The 17,255-nt window shown below is 35.2% G+C and overlaps 7 protein-coding genes across 8 annotated transcripts; 3 read left to right on the top strand and 4 right to left on the bottom strand.

Annotated features, from left to right (window-relative positions):
* Positions 1-1,123: 1,123 nt before the first annotated feature.
* On the top strand, positions 1,124-2,345 carry LOC145726319 (uncharacterized). The gene is made up of 2 exons (XM_081975371.1): positions 1,124-1,794; positions 1,849-2,345. The coding sequence occupies exons 1-2, from the start codon at positions 1,489-1,491 to the stop codon at positions 2,260-2,262; spliced, it is 720 nt and encodes a 239-aa protein (XP_081831497.1). The 5' UTR covers positions 1,124-1,488; the 3' UTR covers positions 2,263-2,345.
* Positions 2,301-7,820, bottom strand: LOC145726313 (sodium/bile acid cotransporter 7-B-like). The gene is made up of 6 exons (XM_081975364.1): positions 7,709-7,820; positions 3,543-3,715; positions 3,265-3,484; positions 3,036-3,186; positions 2,583-2,952; positions 2,301-2,527 (listed from the first exon to the last, which is right to left on the bottom strand). Exons 2-6 carry the CDS (start codon positions 3,655-3,657, stop codon positions 2,364-2,366), a joined length of 1,020 nt encoding a protein of 339 aa, XP_081831490.1. The 5' UTR covers positions 3,658-3,715; positions 7,709-7,820; the 3' UTR covers positions 2,301-2,363.
* LOC145726316 (uncharacterized) lies at positions 5,849-7,362 on the bottom strand. Its single transcript, XM_081975368.1, has 3 exons — positions 7,161-7,362; positions 6,548-7,071; positions 5,849-6,447 (listed from the first exon to the last, which is right to left on the bottom strand). The coding sequence occupies exons 1-3, from the start codon at positions 7,252-7,254 to the stop codon at positions 6,196-6,198; spliced, it is 870 nt and encodes a 289-aa protein (XP_081831494.1). The 5' UTR covers positions 7,255-7,362; the 3' UTR covers positions 5,849-6,195.
* On the top strand, positions 7,709-10,072 carry TSG101 (tumor susceptibility gene 101). Of its 2 annotated transcripts, XM_081975352.1 has the most exons (8): positions 7,709-7,859; positions 8,180-8,300; positions 8,356-8,440; positions 8,520-8,749; positions 8,808-8,919; positions 8,972-9,198; positions 9,265-9,575; positions 9,753-10,072. In XM_081975352.1, exons 2-8 carry the CDS (start codon positions 8,262-8,264, stop codon positions 9,940-9,942), a joined length of 1,194 nt encoding a protein of 397 aa, XP_081831478.1. In that variant the 5' UTR covers positions 7,709-7,859; positions 8,180-8,261; the 3' UTR covers positions 9,943-10,072. The 2 variants fall into 2 exon arrangements, with proteins under 2 accessions (XP_081831478.1, XP_081831477.1); XM_081975351.1 differs by lacking the exon at positions 7,709-7,859 and having other exon boundaries at positions 8,013-8,300.
* On the bottom strand, positions 10,058-10,689 carry LOC145726328 (uncharacterized). Its single transcript, XM_081975384.1, has one exon. The coding sequence runs from the start codon at positions 10,558-10,560 to the stop codon at positions 10,156-10,158; it is 405 nt and encodes a 134-aa protein (XP_081831510.1). The 5' UTR covers positions 10,561-10,689; the 3' UTR covers positions 10,058-10,155.
* A 135-nt stretch (positions 10,690-10,824) lies between these two features.
* On the top strand, positions 10,825-14,281 carry ATPsynbeta (ATP synthase, beta subunit). The gene is made up of 8 exons (XM_081975344.1): positions 10,825-10,996; positions 11,356-11,513; positions 12,347-12,461; positions 12,545-12,862; positions 12,926-13,127; positions 13,184-13,559; positions 13,782-13,943; positions 14,011-14,281. The coding sequence occupies exons 1-8, from the start codon at positions 10,894-10,896 to the stop codon at positions 14,125-14,127; spliced, it is 1,551 nt and encodes a 516-aa protein (XP_081831470.1). The 5' UTR covers positions 10,825-10,893; the 3' UTR covers positions 14,128-14,281.
* Positions 14,282-15,140: 859 nt separating this feature from the next.
* On the bottom strand, positions 15,141-16,916 carry Atg8a (GABA type A receptor-associated protein autophagy-related 8a). Its single transcript, XM_081975386.1, has 3 exons — positions 16,689-16,916; positions 15,965-16,162; positions 15,141-15,695 (listed from the first exon to the last, which is right to left on the bottom strand). Exons 1-3 carry the CDS (start codon positions 16,776-16,778, stop codon positions 15,618-15,620), a joined length of 366 nt encoding a protein of 121 aa, XP_081831512.1. The 5' UTR covers positions 16,779-16,916; the 3' UTR covers positions 15,141-15,617.
* Between the last annotated feature and the right edge of the window lie 339 nt (positions 16,917-17,255).

The following is a 17,255-nucleotide window of genomic DNA, read 5'->3' as shown; positions in this document are numbered from 1 at the left end:
TCGTAATTTAAAAGAAGTTAATTACAAACGTAACTTAAACCTAGTCCAACAGATGCTGAAAATGTCCTCCATTAACTTCCATACAATAATACAGATTTTGTACAAATCGTTCACGCACGTTGGATAACATTTCAGGAGTTATCTGCTGGAATTCAAAAGTTATTCGTTGACGTAATTCTTCTAGTGAAGCTGGCTGGGTAGCCTAGATTTTACTTTTAATATGACCCCAAAGAAAGAAATCTAAAGGTGACAAATCTGGTGATCGTGCAGGCCATTCGATAGTGCCTCTCCGTCCAATCCAGCGACCAGGGTATACCTCGTTCAAATAATTGCGGACAGCCATTGCATAATGCGGAGGTGCTCCATCCTGCTGAAATATCACCTCATCTTCGACGTATTGAAGATTATTATCATTTGCAATGATATTTGTTAGTTCTGGATTGATACTTTCTTGCAATAGTCTAAGGTACATGTCCCCATCAAGATTGCCATCGATAAAAAATGGTCCAACGATATAGTTTCCGAAGACACCACAACAAACGTTTAATTTTTGTGGATATTGCGTATGTGTTTCGCGGTAAATTCGTGGATTGCTGTCAGACCAATAACGGCAGTTATGTCGGTTTACAGTGCCATTTAAGAAAAATGAACATTCATCCGAGAAACAAGTATTAAATACAAAATTCGGATTATTTGATGCTCTTTCACTTACTGTTTCACAGAACTCTAAGCGTCTGTCATAATCATCTTCATTGAGCTCCTGCACCAGCTTTATTTTATACGGGTGAAAATGATTACTTTTTAGTATTCTTTGTACACTTCGGCGATTAATACCAGACACAAGTGCTAATTGCGGGGTGCTTAGCCTAGGATCCATAATAGCGTGTCCCAAAACCGCAACTTGTGTAACTTCGTTCCTTACGTGGTAACACTATTTAATAAAAACCCATGTTACACACAATAGTCTTAAACTTTATTTCCCAAAGATCAACTTTATTCAACTTAAATGAATTGCGAAGTAAAATCACGTTTTTTTGATCTCAGATCTCATGTTGTCGTCGCTATTGACAGACGTCAACTTCACTTAACGTTGATTGTCAAATTTCACAACTTTTGACAAAAGCTGTGTTGTTTTTCAAATCTCACATCTATCGAGTTCAGTTGTGCTTGTGATACGTTATCATCGTGTGGCATTAAAAAATAACTAAAAAATGAGTAATATAGACCAATGTTTATTGGGCGCTGTAATGAAATAAACGAAACTGCCAGTCCTGTAGGGTAGGAGGTTTTTTGAAAATTCAATCATTCAATTGTCACTTGTCAGTATTGTAGTAATTGTCACTTGTTCAACAAGGAAGTGCTTATTTTTATACAAATGGTCCATTATCCATTGACAATTTGTTTTGGACAAAATATTAATAAATCGCTAATTGGGCTAAGAGTTGAAAAAAAAACAGACAAGGAATAGCAGCAATGCAGTAATTGGATATGTGTGATAAATTGCTATTGCCGGTTGGACCTGATCAAATAAAAAAAATTAAATTTGAAAGGACCGTTTCGCGTACTAGAACTTTTGTGAAAAAATTCAAAAACAATTCCAAAAACTTGAAGCGTAGAAATAGAAGAAAAAGAAGTAGAAAAACTTATTTGAATATGCTGAGGGGCGAACGGACTGCCCGAAATACGGAACAGCTTTGTAGTAGCATTCATGAGTGCAGTGTTATGGACATGAATGTGATAACTACACAGGATTTGAGTGAATTACCCAGAGAAATTAGTGAATGGCAGAAACATGTAAGGATACAAATAAAACATAACATTACACAATTTAATTTTTTATTATTATAGGAACAACTGATTTACTGGAAGTCTCGTGCTATAAGTTTAGAGATTGAAAACAGAATGCTTCGTCAACATTTGAGGGATGTTTATGCACAAGACCTACATGTTAATGAGAACAACAAAAATTGTCAACAATTATTGTTTGCCAATACTACTGATAATTACTCTAAACAGAGTAAATTGAAACTTGAATATAAAGACTCCACTAAAGATTTGTTTTCTACATCTGCTGAGGTTTGCAAAAACAAAGTACTTTTAAAAAATCCGGATGGCAAAAATAGATTAAAGGAAATGGAAAAAATATATGGAAATGTGGCACCCAAGATCATGGGGATGGAGACTGCAGTAGAATTGAATTACGAAAGATTAGTGGAAGAAGGATCTGCAGGACACTGGCCCATGCTACCCATAAAACTTTGAGTTTACTTTGGAAATATTAAAAGACAGAAAGAATAATATGCTACTGTTACAGTAATTTATTTAGTATACATTTAAGTTACCTATAGCCTAAATTATTTCAATTATATTGGTAGGTTTCCATGTTTTCCTGAATGCAACCATTCCTTTAACTGTGATACCATAAGCCCTCCTAAAATAATCTGAGTAGGGTGATATACCAAAAGTGGCAAACTTATCTGAGCTAAGTGTGAGTAGCCATGGAACATTATTTTTAGTATGGGAATGCCTAAAAACCAGAAAAATTACATACAAGTTTAAAGACCAAAGTAACAAAAGCTGACCTAAAGTAAGAGACTTATGTGTGGAACAAAACACCACTGCAATAATATCAGCAGGGGTAAAATAATCCTTCAAAAACCTTGAAATTTTAAAACTAATCACAGTCAATATCACTTGTAATGTTAAAACTGAAAATATTGTAAAAAGCACATCTAAAGCTGAAAGTTCTGTTTCTGGAACAATAAAAGTATCACAGAAAGTGGTATATATCACAAACAACAAAGCACACTGGCTTATGGAGCTCAATGGAACTTTATGAGCTGACACCTTGGTACAATATTTTATTGCATGGCCTAGCAATAGGGGTAGTACAACAGTTACAGTTAACTGCATTATGGTAGTGAAAAGAGGCACTATCGTTGTGTAGCCTAACTGAAACAACTCATCTTATTTATCAAGATGTAACATCAGTTACTCAGCAAATTGCTATTTAGTTACAAAAAGTAACAACTTACATTTAACAATAACAGCAAAGGTGTAATAATAATTCCTAGAAAACTACCAATTACTGAATTGAATATAGCTGCAGTTTCATTTCCTTGGGCTGCCCTAGTTAAAATGACTGCACTGCTGACAGGTGGAGGCATGCAGGCTACAGTAACCAAACTGCAAAAATTGAAATAAAATTAAAACAATCAAGGGTACCTAGTATACATAGTATGTGACTCTACAAATAATATATACCCTTTAAGCACCCAAGTATTAACTCCAATAACCGACAATACTTTTATAAAAAATTGACTGAAAATTGGGATAAAAATGAAGGTGAACAACTGAATAAGCAGGTGAAGATTGTAGTTTTTAAATGTTTTTACCACACTATCAGTTCTTAAAGAAAACCCATTGATTAAAAACATCAATGATACTGCTCCATATTTTACAGAATACTCTGTTTTCAAAGGCCCTAAAAAATATCTGACATGGCAATAGTGTACCTACAGTTTTATTAAATATGTCTTTACCCTCCTTTGAGCCCAACTTAGGGTAGAGAGCAGCAAGGCAAACGCAGAACAAAATACCACTTAACAACCAGTTTTTTTTTAAAAAGTCTTTGGAATTTATTCTTTGAATTCTCATGTTTTTTTTTTCTTATTTACCAGTCGTGGTTACAGTGGTTTGGTTAGGTTTGTTATGTGTGTGTGTGTTGTGGTTACGATGGCCACTCGTCAGTGAGACGTTCAGCCAGATTAAATAACGCGATTACGCGATTCACGATTACGAAAGATCCGCGGAAGAGGCACTTGCGTGCGTCTGAGAAACTCTCATCTCTCCCGCTTGCATAAATAGGACTAAAAATCGCCTTAAAGGCACGATCCGAGTGAAAAATATAGTCATTCCTCGTGGAAACTATAACCGTCACTGTCACATCCACGTGGTCTTGACCTAGGTTTTCACCCTTTCCGCCTCCTGGAAGTGCACCGCACAAGACAATTCCCCGTAGACCTTTAGGAATCCACGTTTCCACTTAGAGGCCCCACATTTCCACTCGACCGGCTGCGGAATTCGGTCGTCAACTCCAAATTTCTCTGAACACCGTTTCAAGAAACGTGGTTTACGCGTATTTTTAAAGTCAACATTAAGTTGTGGTGAATGACGTCAGAGAATGGTTTTGTTGAAGTAGTGTTGAGATTGTGTTGGAACTGTTAAGCTGGTTGGCAACATTTTTCTTGTTGACTTAAAAAACGGGATTTTGTGATCGATGACACTACTGACAGAACTGACATTTAAAGAACCTTTGCTGAGTATTTTTGCGTTTACCATTGTGTGATTCTGTGATTTATGAGCTTGTCCCACGTTTAGTTGAATCGAAATTTATAGAGAATTATTATAATGTTAGCAGCAATAGGGTTACGTTTTGTTAATAAATTGCAGCATAATTTATTTACATTTCTTGATGAAGATTCAAGTTCTTCTGATGAGGATGAAATAATAATTAATGTGTATAAAACACGGGAGCGTCACATTAAAATTAATAATTATTTAGGAGTGGTGATGAGGTATTCGGACGACGATTTTCAGGCTCATTTTCGCCTAACAAGGACCCTTGTTGAGGTAAAGGCTGTAATAATCTGTTATTATTATATTCATAAACTAGAAATTTGTTTTTGGTATTAGGACTTTTTAAAGGAAATGGATGGTTTGGTAGAAGTTAAAACCATGGGCAGACCCGCTGTCAAACCCCTACAATGTTTTCTTTTGACATTGTGGCTTCTGGCAAACCAGGAAAGTTTCCGAACAGTAGCTGATCGCTTCCAATTTAGCCCTGGTCATGCTCACACCATATTTTTAAAGACTGTAATGTTTATAACATCGCGAAGAGACAGGTTTATCAAATGGCCTCAAAATATTGAGAAAACTGTTGAGCAATTTGATGAAATGAGAAGAAGAAGTTTTCCACAAGTAGTTGGATGTGTAGATGGAAGTCATATCCAGATTCTTGGAAAAAGAGGAGATGATTCATTCTATAATCGAAAAGGAGTACATTCAGTTATTTTGCAGGTTGGACATTTTGCAAATTTTAATTCTTACATATTACTATGAATTTTAAATAAACTTTATACTTTTCAGGGAATATGCAATGCCCAAATGGAATTTCTAGATATCTACACAGGATGGCCAGGGTCTGCACATGATGCTAGAGTTTGGCGAAATTCTCCTATTTATGCAAAGTTAAAAAATCATGCCCTACCAAGCTCCTATCATTTATTAGGGGACACTGCTTACCCACTGGATATTTTTTTAATGGTACCTTTTAAGGACAATGGTGTTTTAAGTCAACAGCAAAAAAATTATAATCAAGTGCTCAGTAGTACTAGGGTAGTAATAGAACAAGCATTTGGAAGATTGAAAGGCATGTGGCGAAGGCTAAAATACTTAAATGTTGTGGAAAAAAGATATTGCAAGTATGTAATTGCCACGGCTTGTGTTTTACACAATGTATGTATCAGGGGGCATATTAACTATGACAATTTGGAAGATGACCAACCTGAAAGTGATGCTCAGGAGTTACAACAGTTACAAGCTGATCTGAGATTTTTAGAGGGAGGCAATGCAGCTAAAGAAAAAAGAAACAACTTGGTGGCTCAATTGTAGTTTAAAATTATTAGTAATGTTTGATATATGTTGTCTTATTTAGAATATTACTTTTTGTCTTTGTTCCTTTTAGTTGATTTATTTATTCAGTGCTGTATTTAGAGTAGAGTTATTTTTTGTTGAAAATTGAACTGTTATTTGTAAAATAATACTTTTGAATCTATAAAAAAACTACTTATTTAAATGTTGACATTTTTATTTTAAACAACAAAATCTACTTAACAAACAAACCAAAACAAACTTATTTAATTTAAAAAAATATAACTTAATTTTATTTCTAATAATTAACACAGTTATACCTAAATCACATAACAGACAGGTACAGGTTATTACATCTCTAAGCGAATGAAGGAAACAAAAATGAACTTATTTAGTTTAAAAAAATAATGCTCAGTCAAATCTTATTTCTAATAATTAACACAGTTATACCTAAATCACATAACAGACAGGTACAGGATATTGCATCTTTAGTTCTACTTACTGCCTAGAAAATAACTGCAGTTTCAAAATATGAAGTAATTACTATTTTTGTTGGCTCTGAATCTGCATAGTTATTGCTTTGGCTAAGTCCTTAATAGCTTCAATTTCTGCCTCCTTTAATTTTTTTTCTTCTTCCCATCTCTGACGGGTATTTTCTTTCTTTTCTTCTTCACGTTTACTTTTTAAGAATAAATATTCATCTATTGACATTTTCTCACTTAATTGTTTTTCTTTTCTTTTTTGTTTTTTGGGTGGCTCACCATTACTTCCATCCATCAAGCCTTGCAGGTCATTCTAAAAAAAAGATTATAACTTATAATTTTAAAACCAATGTAACAAAGAATTTAAAAATTTTTAATGTGATTAGGTATTAAATAATTGCAGAACTATTTACATTTTTTCCAGAAGAATTGTCTGCATTTTCTTCATTGGATGTTGTCACATTGTCCAACAACAATTCTGCTGGGGGTATTGTAGAAGCTTTTGATCCAAGAACAGAATCAAATAAATCAAAAAACTCCCACTTAATACTGCTTTCCCCAGTGGATTTTAATCTTTTTTCTTTGTTAGTTCTATATGTTTGAAGGAGATTTCGATATTTCATATGGCAGTCTGTTGCTGATACATTAAATCCTTCTTTACTCATTGATTCCCCTATATGAAGCCAAAGTTTATTCTTTTTGCTTTGTGGATTCACAAATCTCCATTCCATTTCATGTCTCAAGTTAATAAGTAGCTTTATGCTTTTTTCACTCCATTTAAAGGCACTGGATCGACTAGATTTAATTGAAGCGCCACTTGAAGTTGATGCGTCAGGTTCTTCAACTTCAGCAACTTCAGCTTGGTCAGTTGTAGTAACCAGATATCTCTCTTTATTCCTTTTCAGCTGACAGAGGAGTTTATTATACTGTGTGGTATCTGTAAATGTACAAATACTGAAAAATTAATTGCATTCCTTAAAAGACTACACAGTTGAGTGAAATCATAATTTTTTTTAATTAACTTGCCATTAGAAATCTGTTCTACTTCTTCCGGAAACAAATCTATTTGGTACAGCTCTCCTGTTTCAATGTCAGTAATAGTCACGGTGACCATCTCCATGTTTTAATAAATGACAAGTGAGAACAATCAACAAAGCCTATATAAAACTTTTCACGAGAATCCGGATTACGCCTTTTCTTTTCCTTAATCAACAAATAATAACAAATGCCGGAAAGGCTAATACATAACCTCAAAAAAGCGTACATTGTCATTGGTCAAAATTCACTTCCAACATGAAATCAACAAATCCATCAGCTCTGAGGCTTGGTGGAAAGTTGAGGCTATGTTGTTTTCATCACAGATTTATGTTGACTTAAAAGACAGTGACAGTTGGATCCACCATTAATTCATCAGTACTTTAAGAACACTTTTTATAAAATTGTGGTGCTTGTGTTGGCAACAATACCTAAACTGTTGACTTTAAAAATACGCGTTTTCTTAGCGACAAAAATGGCGCCCACGAAACAGACGTGCGATACGTTTCGAGTTGAAAATCGAAGTCCGTTTGTTATGTATAACTTTCAACTTCAAGAACCACTCAAACTGTTATGTAGCGATTGTAGTTGATGCTTGATGTTTACGTAGGACATAGGACAACTCGTTATTAACCTGCATTTCGCTAAACCACTTAACTACGACACAGAAGAATAGCCCTGTCAATAAAGGTATTTCTACTAATTCTAGTTGGTAGTATACTAATAGCATTTAGCCAATATTTTAATTAAAAAGCTGAAAAGTTCTGAAAATAAGTAACCAGTTTTCGATCCTAACCTAACCGAATTTGGTCGTACGTCCTACGTTCCTATAAAACAGCTGATAATGACAGTAACCAGTGTTTCTAGTTTTCTCTGTATCAGTATCCTAAAAGTCCCTAAATTCCTAAATACACATTACAAATTGATTGAGACAATGCCCAGTTTCATTAAAAATAAGGGTGACAACAGAGACTCAGAGACCCTATAATAAAATATTTTTATTTATTCAGTGCAGACCAAGTTCCAAGGCTTTGTCAGGCTCTGACTGTACCCTTTCTGGTTTAGTGACCTTCAGCTAAAAGTAAACCCAAAATGGTGGAAGCATCAACATTAAGGAGATGGTTAATAAAAGTAATAATAAATGTTTCCAATGGTAAAGTCACTTGTTATTGTTACTGTTTTTTAGTATCAAAATCCTGATGTTACATTCAGAGATATATCAAATGTGGTGAATCACTATACAGGTTTGCAGCCAGTACAAGACAGTTACAGTAAGTTTGTTTACTGTATGACTATGGAGTGACTATCTGGGTAATATAAAGATTAGAATATCATTTCACCTATTTCTAGCTTTTGTGGATGGTACCACAATGGAGCTAGTTAGTTTAACAGGGACAATACCTGTCAGTTACAGAGGATCTAGCTATAACATTCCAATTTGCATATGGCTTATTGACACACACCCAAAAAATGCCCCAATATGTTATGTAAAGCCAACAGCAGATATGTCAATTAAGGTTTCTATGTTTGTGGACCAAAATGGAAAAATTTACTTGCCTTATCTACATGATTGGGTGCCTGTGAGTAGGTATAGTTATTAAAATTAACACTTTCAGATAAATCTTCATTTTTAAATAGAGTTCATCTGATTTACTTGGTTTAATACAAGTGATGATAGTGACTTTTGGAGAACAACCACCAGTTTTTGCAAAACCAAAATCTGGCATTAATACTCCTTATCCACCTGAAGGTAAGTTTTGTCAGTTTTACAATTTATTGCTTAACCTAAGTGTGTTTAATAGCATTTATGCCTAAACCAGGAGTGTTTGGTGGACCTTCCTATATAGGCCAGCCACCATACCCTTCAATTTCATCTGGATACTCTGGAAACTATCCATACCCAATTCCAAATCCCAACAATCCCTTTCAAGCTTTTCCTCCTTCTTATCCCAACTCTCCTTTTCCTAACCTTCCACCAGGAGGCAGTTTCAATCCCCCTGCACCCATTATAAGTGGAGGAACTATAAAGGTAAGCTCTTATAGTGAGCTTATAATAAAGTTTGGTTTATTGACCTATCATGCGTTTTAATATCAGGATGAACATATTAGAGAGTCTCTCTTAACTGCCATAGAAGAGAAACTGGTGAGAAGAATGAAGGAACAGTATTTACAGAATCAAGCAGAACTAGAAACACTGAAAAGAACTCAAGAAGAATTAAGGCAGGGCAAGGCTAAACTAGATGTCATGTTGAATAAGCTGGAAAAAGAAAAGAAGGACTTGGAAAAAAACATCACTTTACTGCGGGATAAAGAACAGGAGTTAAATACTGCCATTGAGAAAATTGGTGTGCAAGAGTCAATTGATGTTGATGATGCAGTGACCACAACAGCTCCATTGTACAAACAGTAAGCAGTCTTGGATAAACAAAACATCTGATAGATGTTACAGAATATGTTCTTTTGAGGACATTAAACTTATATAGTTATAGATATTTTAATAATTATTAAGTAGTAACTTTAACAACATGTATAGCGGCTGAAAAATTATTAAGAATGCCACTTAAATTATTTTTATTGTTTTAGGTTACTCAATGCATTTGCAGAAGAAGCAGCCCATGAAGATGCCATTTACTATATGGGTGAAGCTCTTAGATGTGGAGTAATAGATTTGGATGTTTTTTTGCGCCAAGTTAGGGCTTTGTCCAGAAAGCAGTTTATGTTAAGAGCCCTAATGCAGAAATGCCGACAAAAAGCAGGACTGCCTATAGAGTAACACTCAATCTTAATTTTGGCTACTATGTTTATAAACTACTAAATTAGGCAAAGTTTTCTGATCATTTTGTGTTGCTTTAATATGTATGAATTCTAGAAAAATAATACACTAAATATATTTTTAAAACTTTTATTTAATTAATTTTTTTGAAGAACTTATTTAAGGACCCCATAAACAATTTTAAATAAAACAGTGATTAGCATAATTGCAGAGTTAATGCCTATTTTTTTTCTTTTCCTTGTTCTTTTTCCTACATTCATCATCTGAACTGTCTTCAGATGAGTCATGTTTTCGTTTCTTTGTGTCTGCTATGTCATCCTCTCTAGAACTTTCACTCTTCCTTGATGACTTTTTCTTTTTTTTATGTTTCTTCTTTTTGTGTTTCTTTGACTTTTCTTTTAACTCCTTCTTTCGAATCTCAGTCAGTGGGGTAATATAGTCCATGTCAGACTCACTGCTTGTGCTACTTACATCCAATACAATTTCTTTATTGGGATCAACTTTCAGGAAGTTCCTACACTGATAGGTGAGATGGCCTGCATACCCGCATTTTTTGCAGGCCGCTCTGGTGGTTTCTTTATCAGGTGGTAACAGCCTAGACGCGTATTCATTGCTCATAATGCTATTGCTGCTTCTAGGATGTTGCTTCAGCCTTCCCCTTCAGTCCAGTTTTTGTACCAACACAAGAACACCATAGACATAGAAACAACACACAGCCAACCATAACGCACAATTGATGCCATTGTCATTGTCAATACTCAATTGTCATATGTTACAATTCGCACTTTGACAGTAGACATTGAAACTGTCACACCCTGCGCATGACTTTAAAAAAGTAGGAAGTAGATGGCACCACAAGTTGAATGATCAGTGGACGGCAGGGGCACATTCCGGATTCCGTCATCCAGTCGTCCTCGTCCATCGTCCACACTTCTCTGTCAGTGTGTTGCTATGTTGGGTGCAGTGGGAAGAGCCGCCAGCCTTTTGGCTGGAAAAACCGTCGAAAAAGTTGGACAAGAATCCGTGAAAGTAGTGTCATGCTACAGTCAACAAAGTGAGTGGTTTTTTATACAATTTCCGTATATTGTTGGCTTATTTTTGCTTCTCAAAGCCGGCCATAGCGGATGACTTATGTTCTCTTACGTAACGTTTCTTACACTAGATCCCAATTACCATTAAAACTTATGAAGTCTTAAATCCTTGTGATTCTACCATAGTTAAAAAAAAGGATACCTTTTCCTAAATTTAAAGTTTTTTTTACTTAAAAGGTTAGTTACATAACAGTATTCAGCCATGTTAGAAATTATGTAAATTGATCTGCTGATTTTTAGTATAGCACATAGCACTTGTAGGTATTAGTGTTTTAAGATGCATTTTAATTGTGTTACTAAGTTTAAGTAATTAATTTTACAGACCGGGGTCTTGCGGCAAAAGCTGCAGCAGCAGGTGCTGCTAAGGGCCGGATTGTAGCTGTAATTGGTGCTGTTGTGGATGTACAGTTTGAAGATAATTTGCCCCCAATTCTCAATGCACTTGAAGTGTCAAATCGCAGTCCCAGGCTGGTTCTTGAGGTGAGAATCTAGTCTCAATTCTATGCTCACTTGGTTTTATTATTATGTACTAGCAAGACTCAGGGTTGGAAAGCTTCTTAATGGTTTTTCAATTAAATAAACCTTGCAAAATTGAAATGTAACAAATGTTGTCTAGTTCTTTTTTATTTAGAATTGGGTTTTTTTTTGTTACAAACAATAATTTGTCTTTTTAGTAAATTTCACATAATAAGGTGATACCTCCACATTATGATATTTTGATTGTTTGTTTGTTTCATGAGTTCTGATGGCCCCAACAAACAAACAAAATATTATAATGTGGAGGTATTATATTATATACCTATACAGGTGTGGTAAATCCAAAACCGACCATAGGAAAACCGTGTAACGGACGGAGAAACGTACATTATTGCATGCGCGGGACTAAGACAGGAAACGAAAAAAATATCAAGTAGGCCATATTTTCAGCGCCCTGTTGCCAAACGCCAAGGACGATTATTGGACGACGTTTTCTGTCTTAGTCCCGCGCATGCAATAATGTACGTTTCTCCGTCCGTTACACGGTTTTCCTATGGTCGGTTTTGGATTTACCACACCTGTATATTATATTTCATTAATAATTGATGTTGATGAACTGAGGGTGAGGAGTTTCAATTAAAAGTAGAAACTTTCAGTTAATTTTGTGCAGATCTAGCAATGCTGTCTCTATAAAATATGAATGAGGAGATAAAAAAAACTTATATTCATTAGTTTGGCATAACTTCTAATCTGGTCATGTTTTCATTATTTGATGAGTGTGTAAAAACTTTAGTTTAGACATTTATCTTCAGCATTTCTAATGAGTAAACATTCAGGTTGCTCAACATTTGGGAGAAAATACTGTTCGTACCATTGCCATGGACGGTACTGAAGGTCTTGTTAGAGGTCAAGGAGTTTTGGACACTGGATATCCAATTCGTATTCCTGTGGGTAAGTGGGTTGGCCTTTCTTTGAATTAACTGAAATTTTGAAAATGACAAATCAGAGACAATATGTTTTGTATTACATATTAGGTGCTGAAACGCTGGGTCGTATTATGAACGTTATTGGTGAACCGATCGACGAAAGGGGCCCTATTCCTACTGATAAGTTAGCTCCCATCCACGCCGAAGCCCCCGAGTTTGTGGATATGAGTGTAGAACAAGAAATCTTAGTCACTGGTATTAAGGTTGTTGACCTTTTGGCCCCCTACGCCAAAGGAGGAAAAATCGGTCTGTTTGGTGGTGCTGGTGTCGGCAAAACTGTATTGATTATGGAACTGATCAACAACGTAGCCAAAGCTCATGGTGGTTATTCTGTATTTGCTGGAGTTGGTGAACGAACCCGTGAAGGTAATTTCTACCCTTTAATTTAAAATATATACATTTTTAAATCGTGCATCAAACACTTTATAGGTAACGACTTGTACCATGAAATGATTGAATCTGGAGTAATCTCCCTGAAGGACAAAACGTCAAAGGTGGCGCTGGTATATGGACAAATGAATGAGCCTCCAGGTGCCCGTGCTCGTGTAGCCTTGACTGGATTGACGGTTGCCGAATATTTCCGTGACCAGGAAGGACAAGATGTGTTGCTTTTCATCGACAACATTTTCAGGTTTCTAGAGTGGATCTAAATGTAAATTGAAGCGGTAACTGAATTTGTTTATTTAGGTTCACTCAAGCCGGTTCCGAAGTATCTGCTTTGTTGGGTCGTATCCCGTCCGCTGTAGGTTACCAACCCACACTGGCCACCGACATGGGTAGCATGCAGGAAAGAATCACCACAACTAAGAAAGGATCCATCACTTCAGTGCAGGCCATCTACGTGCCTGCCGATGACTTGACAGATCCCGCTCCTGCAACCACTTTTGCTCACTTGGACGCTACAACTGTATTGTCCAGGGCTATCGCTGAATTAGGTATCTACCCCGCTGTAGACCCTCTTGATTCTACTTCGCGTATTATGGATCCCAATATCATTGGACAGGAACATTACAACGTGGCCCGTGGCGTTCAAAAGATTTTGCAAGATTACAAATCCTTGCAGGTAAGTAATTCTTTACTAATTTTTTATGGTTCTCTAAGCATATTATACGACATGTCTCTTCTTTTTGCGAAAGGTGTAAAGGCTTCTTGAAACGCATCTTTCAAGGGGATTTTCTCTTGCAGTGTTGAGAATGTTTGCGTCGCGTTTGCACTGATATTTCGCTTCGCTTTTGTTCTCCATAGAATAAATTTTTTGTTATTCATGAGATTATGATTGTTTCAGGACATCATCGCCATCTTGGGTATGGACGAGTTGTCTGAAGACGACAAGTTAACGGTAGCACGTGCTCGTAAGATACAACGTTTCCTGTCACAGCCTTTCCAGGTTGCCGAAGTATTCACTGGTCACGCCGGAAAATTGGTTCCCCTTGAGGAGACAATAAAGGTGAAAAAAAATCAGGCCTTGACAGGCGAACCAAAATAATTACTAACTGGTACTTCTATAATTGTAGGGATTCCAACAAATCTTGGGAGGTGAGTATGATCACCTACCCGAAGTAGCGTTCTACATGGTTGGACCGATTGAAGAGGTAGTACAGAAAGCGGAAAAACTAGCAGAGAGTTCTTAAGTCGCACCTATCTTTATAAAGTGGACTACTTTGATTTAAATGTGTAATTTATAGGCGTTTTTTTTTTCGTTTTATTAAAGTATGGGCCAAGCCAATCCAACCACAATAATGTGACTAGAATTGTTACAACCCTATATTAAAGATTTTTTTTTAAGCTTTTTGTTTTATTTTTAGGGTTTTTCATATCTGCATATTATATTTCATATCTGCCCTACTTAATAAAAGACTAAGGTGAATAGTACATTCTACTGCCAGAGAGGATTTTATATCGTTATCAGACGAGAACGATGCTGACGTACACTTTGAATTCCTAATCGCCCTCGTGCGACTCAGCACTCTGCTTGGGTGCTCAAACTTTCCTGTGAGCAATAAGGGCATCTTATCGCCCTATCCTAACAATTTGTATATTTTTAATTTTAAGCAAATACCCTGCTGGGCTGTAAAATTAAATGCATTACTTTCGGCTGACTTGGAAGAGAATAAATCTTTATGAAAAAGCCTGTATTATAATACTGATAGGTAAAAAACGGGCCTTAAATATTCAGTCAATGGGCCTATCCCACATATCATAAATTTTTGTTTTAATGACTGGAATCGAAAGAATAGGATCAAAAAACTAATTTTTCATATTCTTGAAGAAAAAATTATGATCGTAAATGTTCCTACATTAGTTTGAATTTGTCCATTAAATTTAAAAGATGTTTTGGCGCGCATATGACGTACGTAATTCTGGGCGATTTTATTGGCTGTTGCACGCCATCTGTTTCACTTCTTGTCGCTGATTGGTTGATAGTATAGTACGTCACCGGCGGCGGGCGTTTTAAACATGAGATTAATGTAGTTTTTATCATCATTTTTTTTCTATTTAGACTTAATATTTTTGAAAACAAAAAAATACGGGTAATATTTTCAATCCGTCGTTGTAGTTATGAAATAAAAAAAAATTGTGGGACAGGCCCATTGTAGTAAGCATAGCAGATAGATAGGGGACACTTACTTGGTTAAAGAAAGAACAAATAGCATAATTTTATTAATATTTTATAACACATTTTACCTTATCTAATCATCAGCATACACGCAACATAAATCTAAAGTCAACTAGAAACACCAGTGGAGAAGAGGAAAGAATTACATACGAAAATCCAACTGCTTCCAAATAAGTTAACTGAAATTTATATGTGAGTATGTGATAAATGTAACTAAAAAGGAAAACTTGTCATCCCTAATCTTTACCGTAAAAGAAAAATAACAAAAACTCTACTACAATCAGTACACATATCATAAAACATTATCTAAATTGGAACTTAACAATAAACTTATATTTTACAACTAAAATGTATTATAAACTATGGTGGTTATAGATAATGCAGTTTATGTTTTTTTTTGTCTATTAATATATAAGATATACAAATCAAAACTTAGTGTGTACACTATATTATAGCAGTAAACATGCAAGTTTGCATGACTAAAAAAAAAATATATGGTCAAATTTACTGTTGTCCTTCAGTTCCATAAACATTCTCGTCAGAGTAAGCAATATACAAAAAGGAGTCCTCTTCATGATATTCCTAAAATTATTGTTTTAATCAGTTTAAGATCATTAAACAAATAATGATTCAGGAATTAGGAAATAGTGCTGAATTATTATTCTATTTATAATAGATAATAAAACTCATGTTTTGTTGATGTGTTACTGTTTCTAAACAATAAAAAAAATCCCAGGGTATGCCAATAATTAAATCCAAAATTATTAACAATGAGAACAAAATGACATGTTATGCTTTAAAACATATTCAGCATTTTGACCTAATTACTGTACATAATCAGTAAAGTATACCTGATACAAAGAACCCATAGTAGCTGATGTGGGAGGAACCACATTGTTGACAAAGAAAAATAAAGCATCTTCAGGTCTTAGGTGGATTCTCTTTCTAATAAGAAAATAGAACTGACCAACTGTTAGGTCAGAAGGCACCAAATACTTCTTTTTGTCAACATCACCAATTTTTGCTTGTGGGGCTCTCTCAACAATGACCTGAAAAACACTTTGAGTGTAACAACTGAGTGTTTCATTATTTAAAGGTTAAAACATAAATTCGTGAATGCAAATAACAATTGAAGAACAAAACATCAGCTTAGGAAAACAGAGTTCATAAAAATTGACTAATACTTTACAGTTTAAATGTGAATGAAGCAATTAAGAGTGATTAATTGAATTTTGGAGTACATCCAATCTTGGGACATATACCTACTCAATTAACTCATCCATGATCTGGTAAAGAGAGCCAAAACACGGATTTTAAAAAATAGATTTCTATTAACTCCAGGTGACCTTGGACAGCGGACACCATAGAAATTAGAGAGAAAAATTGAAAAATACTTGGGTATTAGGTAGGTGGTTACAGACCAAATTTGATTACAGTTGATAGTGATTAAGTTTCATGTCTCAATAAATCAATTGTGCATCAAATATAAATAATATGACTGAAATAGAAAAATTGCGATGTAGTTGCATTATGACAGCCATTGTTCAAATAAAAAGAAAAGGTAATGGAACTTACAGGCACACGGTCAGGATATTTTCGTCTGATTTTTTCACCCTCAATTTTCCTCCTTTCGAATGGAAACTCTTCCTTGTACATGAACCTCATTTTGAACTAGATTTGCACTTTAAATTTATCAAAAGTTAGCTGTTTTTACGCTAAAACTGTACTATCAACGACTGACGTTTCTTATAAAATGGCTGGTTCTGGTGTGGTTCTGATTGTTTGGTGTTGTTAGTGACAGGCGCCTGGGAAACAAAAACAATCGATGGTGGCGACGAGATTGGTGGGATATATGACGTTTACAAGACGGCGCTAGTCAGAAACTACCTTTGTTTTGTTTACTTTTTGCTATTCTTAGACAACAACTACGGATTTTAATGTATTTTTTATGCTCAGCAGTAAACCAAATACAAATTTAACGTAAACGGGAACTAGGAGTTTCTTTAGTTCGAATTAAAACAATGGATTACAACATTGACAACTGGTCAACAGTTAATGATTGATTGTAGGCCAATGGTAGCTGCTCCCGCAATCACGTGCTTTTGACAATCAGCTGATTTTGGACATACAAATGCTTCGAGT

The sequence above is a fragment of the Ips typographus genome, linkage group LG3, assembly GCF_016097725.1.
Source record: "Ips typographus isolate SLU linkage group LG3, UJ_Ityp_2.0, whole genome shotgun sequence".
In the NCBI taxonomy this organism is placed as follows: Eukaryota; Metazoa; Arthropoda; class Insecta; order Coleoptera; family Curculionidae; genus Ips; species Ips typographus.
Note: the sequence above shows the minus strand (reverse complement) of the source record. Positions and strands in the feature narration are given on the sequence as shown.

What these genes read in the sequence shown, in the direction of transcription:
- LOC145726319 (XM_081975371.1), top strand. Translation starts at nt 1,489, where the DNA reads ATGTGTGATAAATTGCTATTGCCGGTTGGACCTGATCAAATAAAAAAA. An exon ending in TTAGTGAATGGCAGAAACAT is followed by an intron (nt 1,795 to 1,848) that starts GTAAGGATACAA and finishes TTATTATTATAG; the next exon opens with GAACAACTGATTTACTGGAA.
- LOC145726313 (XM_081975364.1), bottom strand. Translation starts at nt 3,657, where the DNA reads ATGAGAATTCAAAGAATAAATTCCAAAGACTTTTTAAAAAAAAACTGG. An exon ending in TAAGTTGGGCTCAAAGGAGG is followed by an intron (nt 3,485 to 3,542) that starts GTAAAGACATAT and finishes GATATTTTTTAG; the next exon opens with GGCCTTTGAAAACAGAGTAT. An exon ending in ACATAAGTCTCTTACTTTAG is followed by an intron (nt 2,528 to 2,582) that starts GTCAGCTTTTGT and finishes TCTGGTTTTTAG; the next exon opens with GCATTCCCATACTAAAAATA.
- LOC145726316 (XM_081975368.1), bottom strand. Translation starts at nt 7,254, where the DNA reads ATGGAGATGGTCACCGTGACTATTACTGACATTGAAACAGGAGAGCTG. An exon ending in AGTAGAACAGATTTCTAATG is followed by an intron (nt 7,072 to 7,160) that starts GCAAGTTAATTA and finishes GTACATTTACAG; the next exon opens with ATACCACACAGTATAATAAA. An exon ending in ACAATTCTTCTGGAAAAAAT is followed by an intron (nt 6,448 to 6,547) that starts GTAAATAGTTCT and finishes TCTTTTTTTTAG; the next exon opens with AATGACCTGCAAGGCTTGAT.
- TSG101 (XM_081975352.1), top strand. Translation starts at nt 8,262, where the DNA reads ATGGTGGAAGCATCAACATTAAGGAGATGGTTAATAAAA. An exon ending in GCCAGTACAAGACAGTTACA is followed by an intron (nt 8,441 to 8,519) that starts GTAAGTTTGTTT and finishes ACCTATTTCTAG; the next exon opens with CTTTTGTGGATGGTACCACA. An exon ending in TAAGTGGAGGAACTATAAAG is followed by an intron (nt 9,199 to 9,264) that starts GTAAGCTCTTAT and finishes TTTTAATATCAG; the next exon opens with GATGAACATATTAGAGAGTC.
- LOC145726328 (XM_081975384.1), bottom strand. Translation starts at nt 10,560, where the DNA reads ATGAGCAATGAATACGCGTCTAGGCTGTTACCACCTGATAAAGAAACC.
- ATPsynbeta (XM_081975344.1), top strand. Translation starts at nt 10,894, where the DNA reads ATGTTGGGTGCAGTGGGAAGAGCCGCCAGCCTTTTGGCTGGAAAAACC. An exon ending in GTCATGCTACAGTCAACAAA is followed by an intron (nt 10,997 to 11,355) that starts GTGAGTGGTTTT and finishes TTAATTTTACAG; the next exon opens with ACCGGGGTCTTGCGGCAAAA. An exon ending in TGGTGAACGAACCCGTGAAG is followed by an intron (nt 12,863 to 12,925) that starts GTAATTTCTACC and finishes AACACTTTATAG; the next exon opens with GTAACGACTTGTACCATGAA.
- Atg8a (XM_081975386.1), bottom strand. Translation starts at nt 16,778, where the DNA reads ATGAGGTTCATGTACAAGGAAGAGTTTCCATTCGAAAGGAGGAAAATT. An exon ending in AATATCCTGACCGTGTGCCT is followed by an intron (nt 16,163 to 16,688) that starts GTAAGTTCCATT and finishes AGTGTTTTTCAG; the next exon opens with GTCATTGTTGAGAGAGCCCC. An exon ending in CTATGGGTTCTTTGTATCAG is followed by an intron (nt 15,696 to 15,964) that starts GTATACTTTACT and finishes CAATAATTTTAG; the next exon opens with GAATATCATGAAGAGGACTC.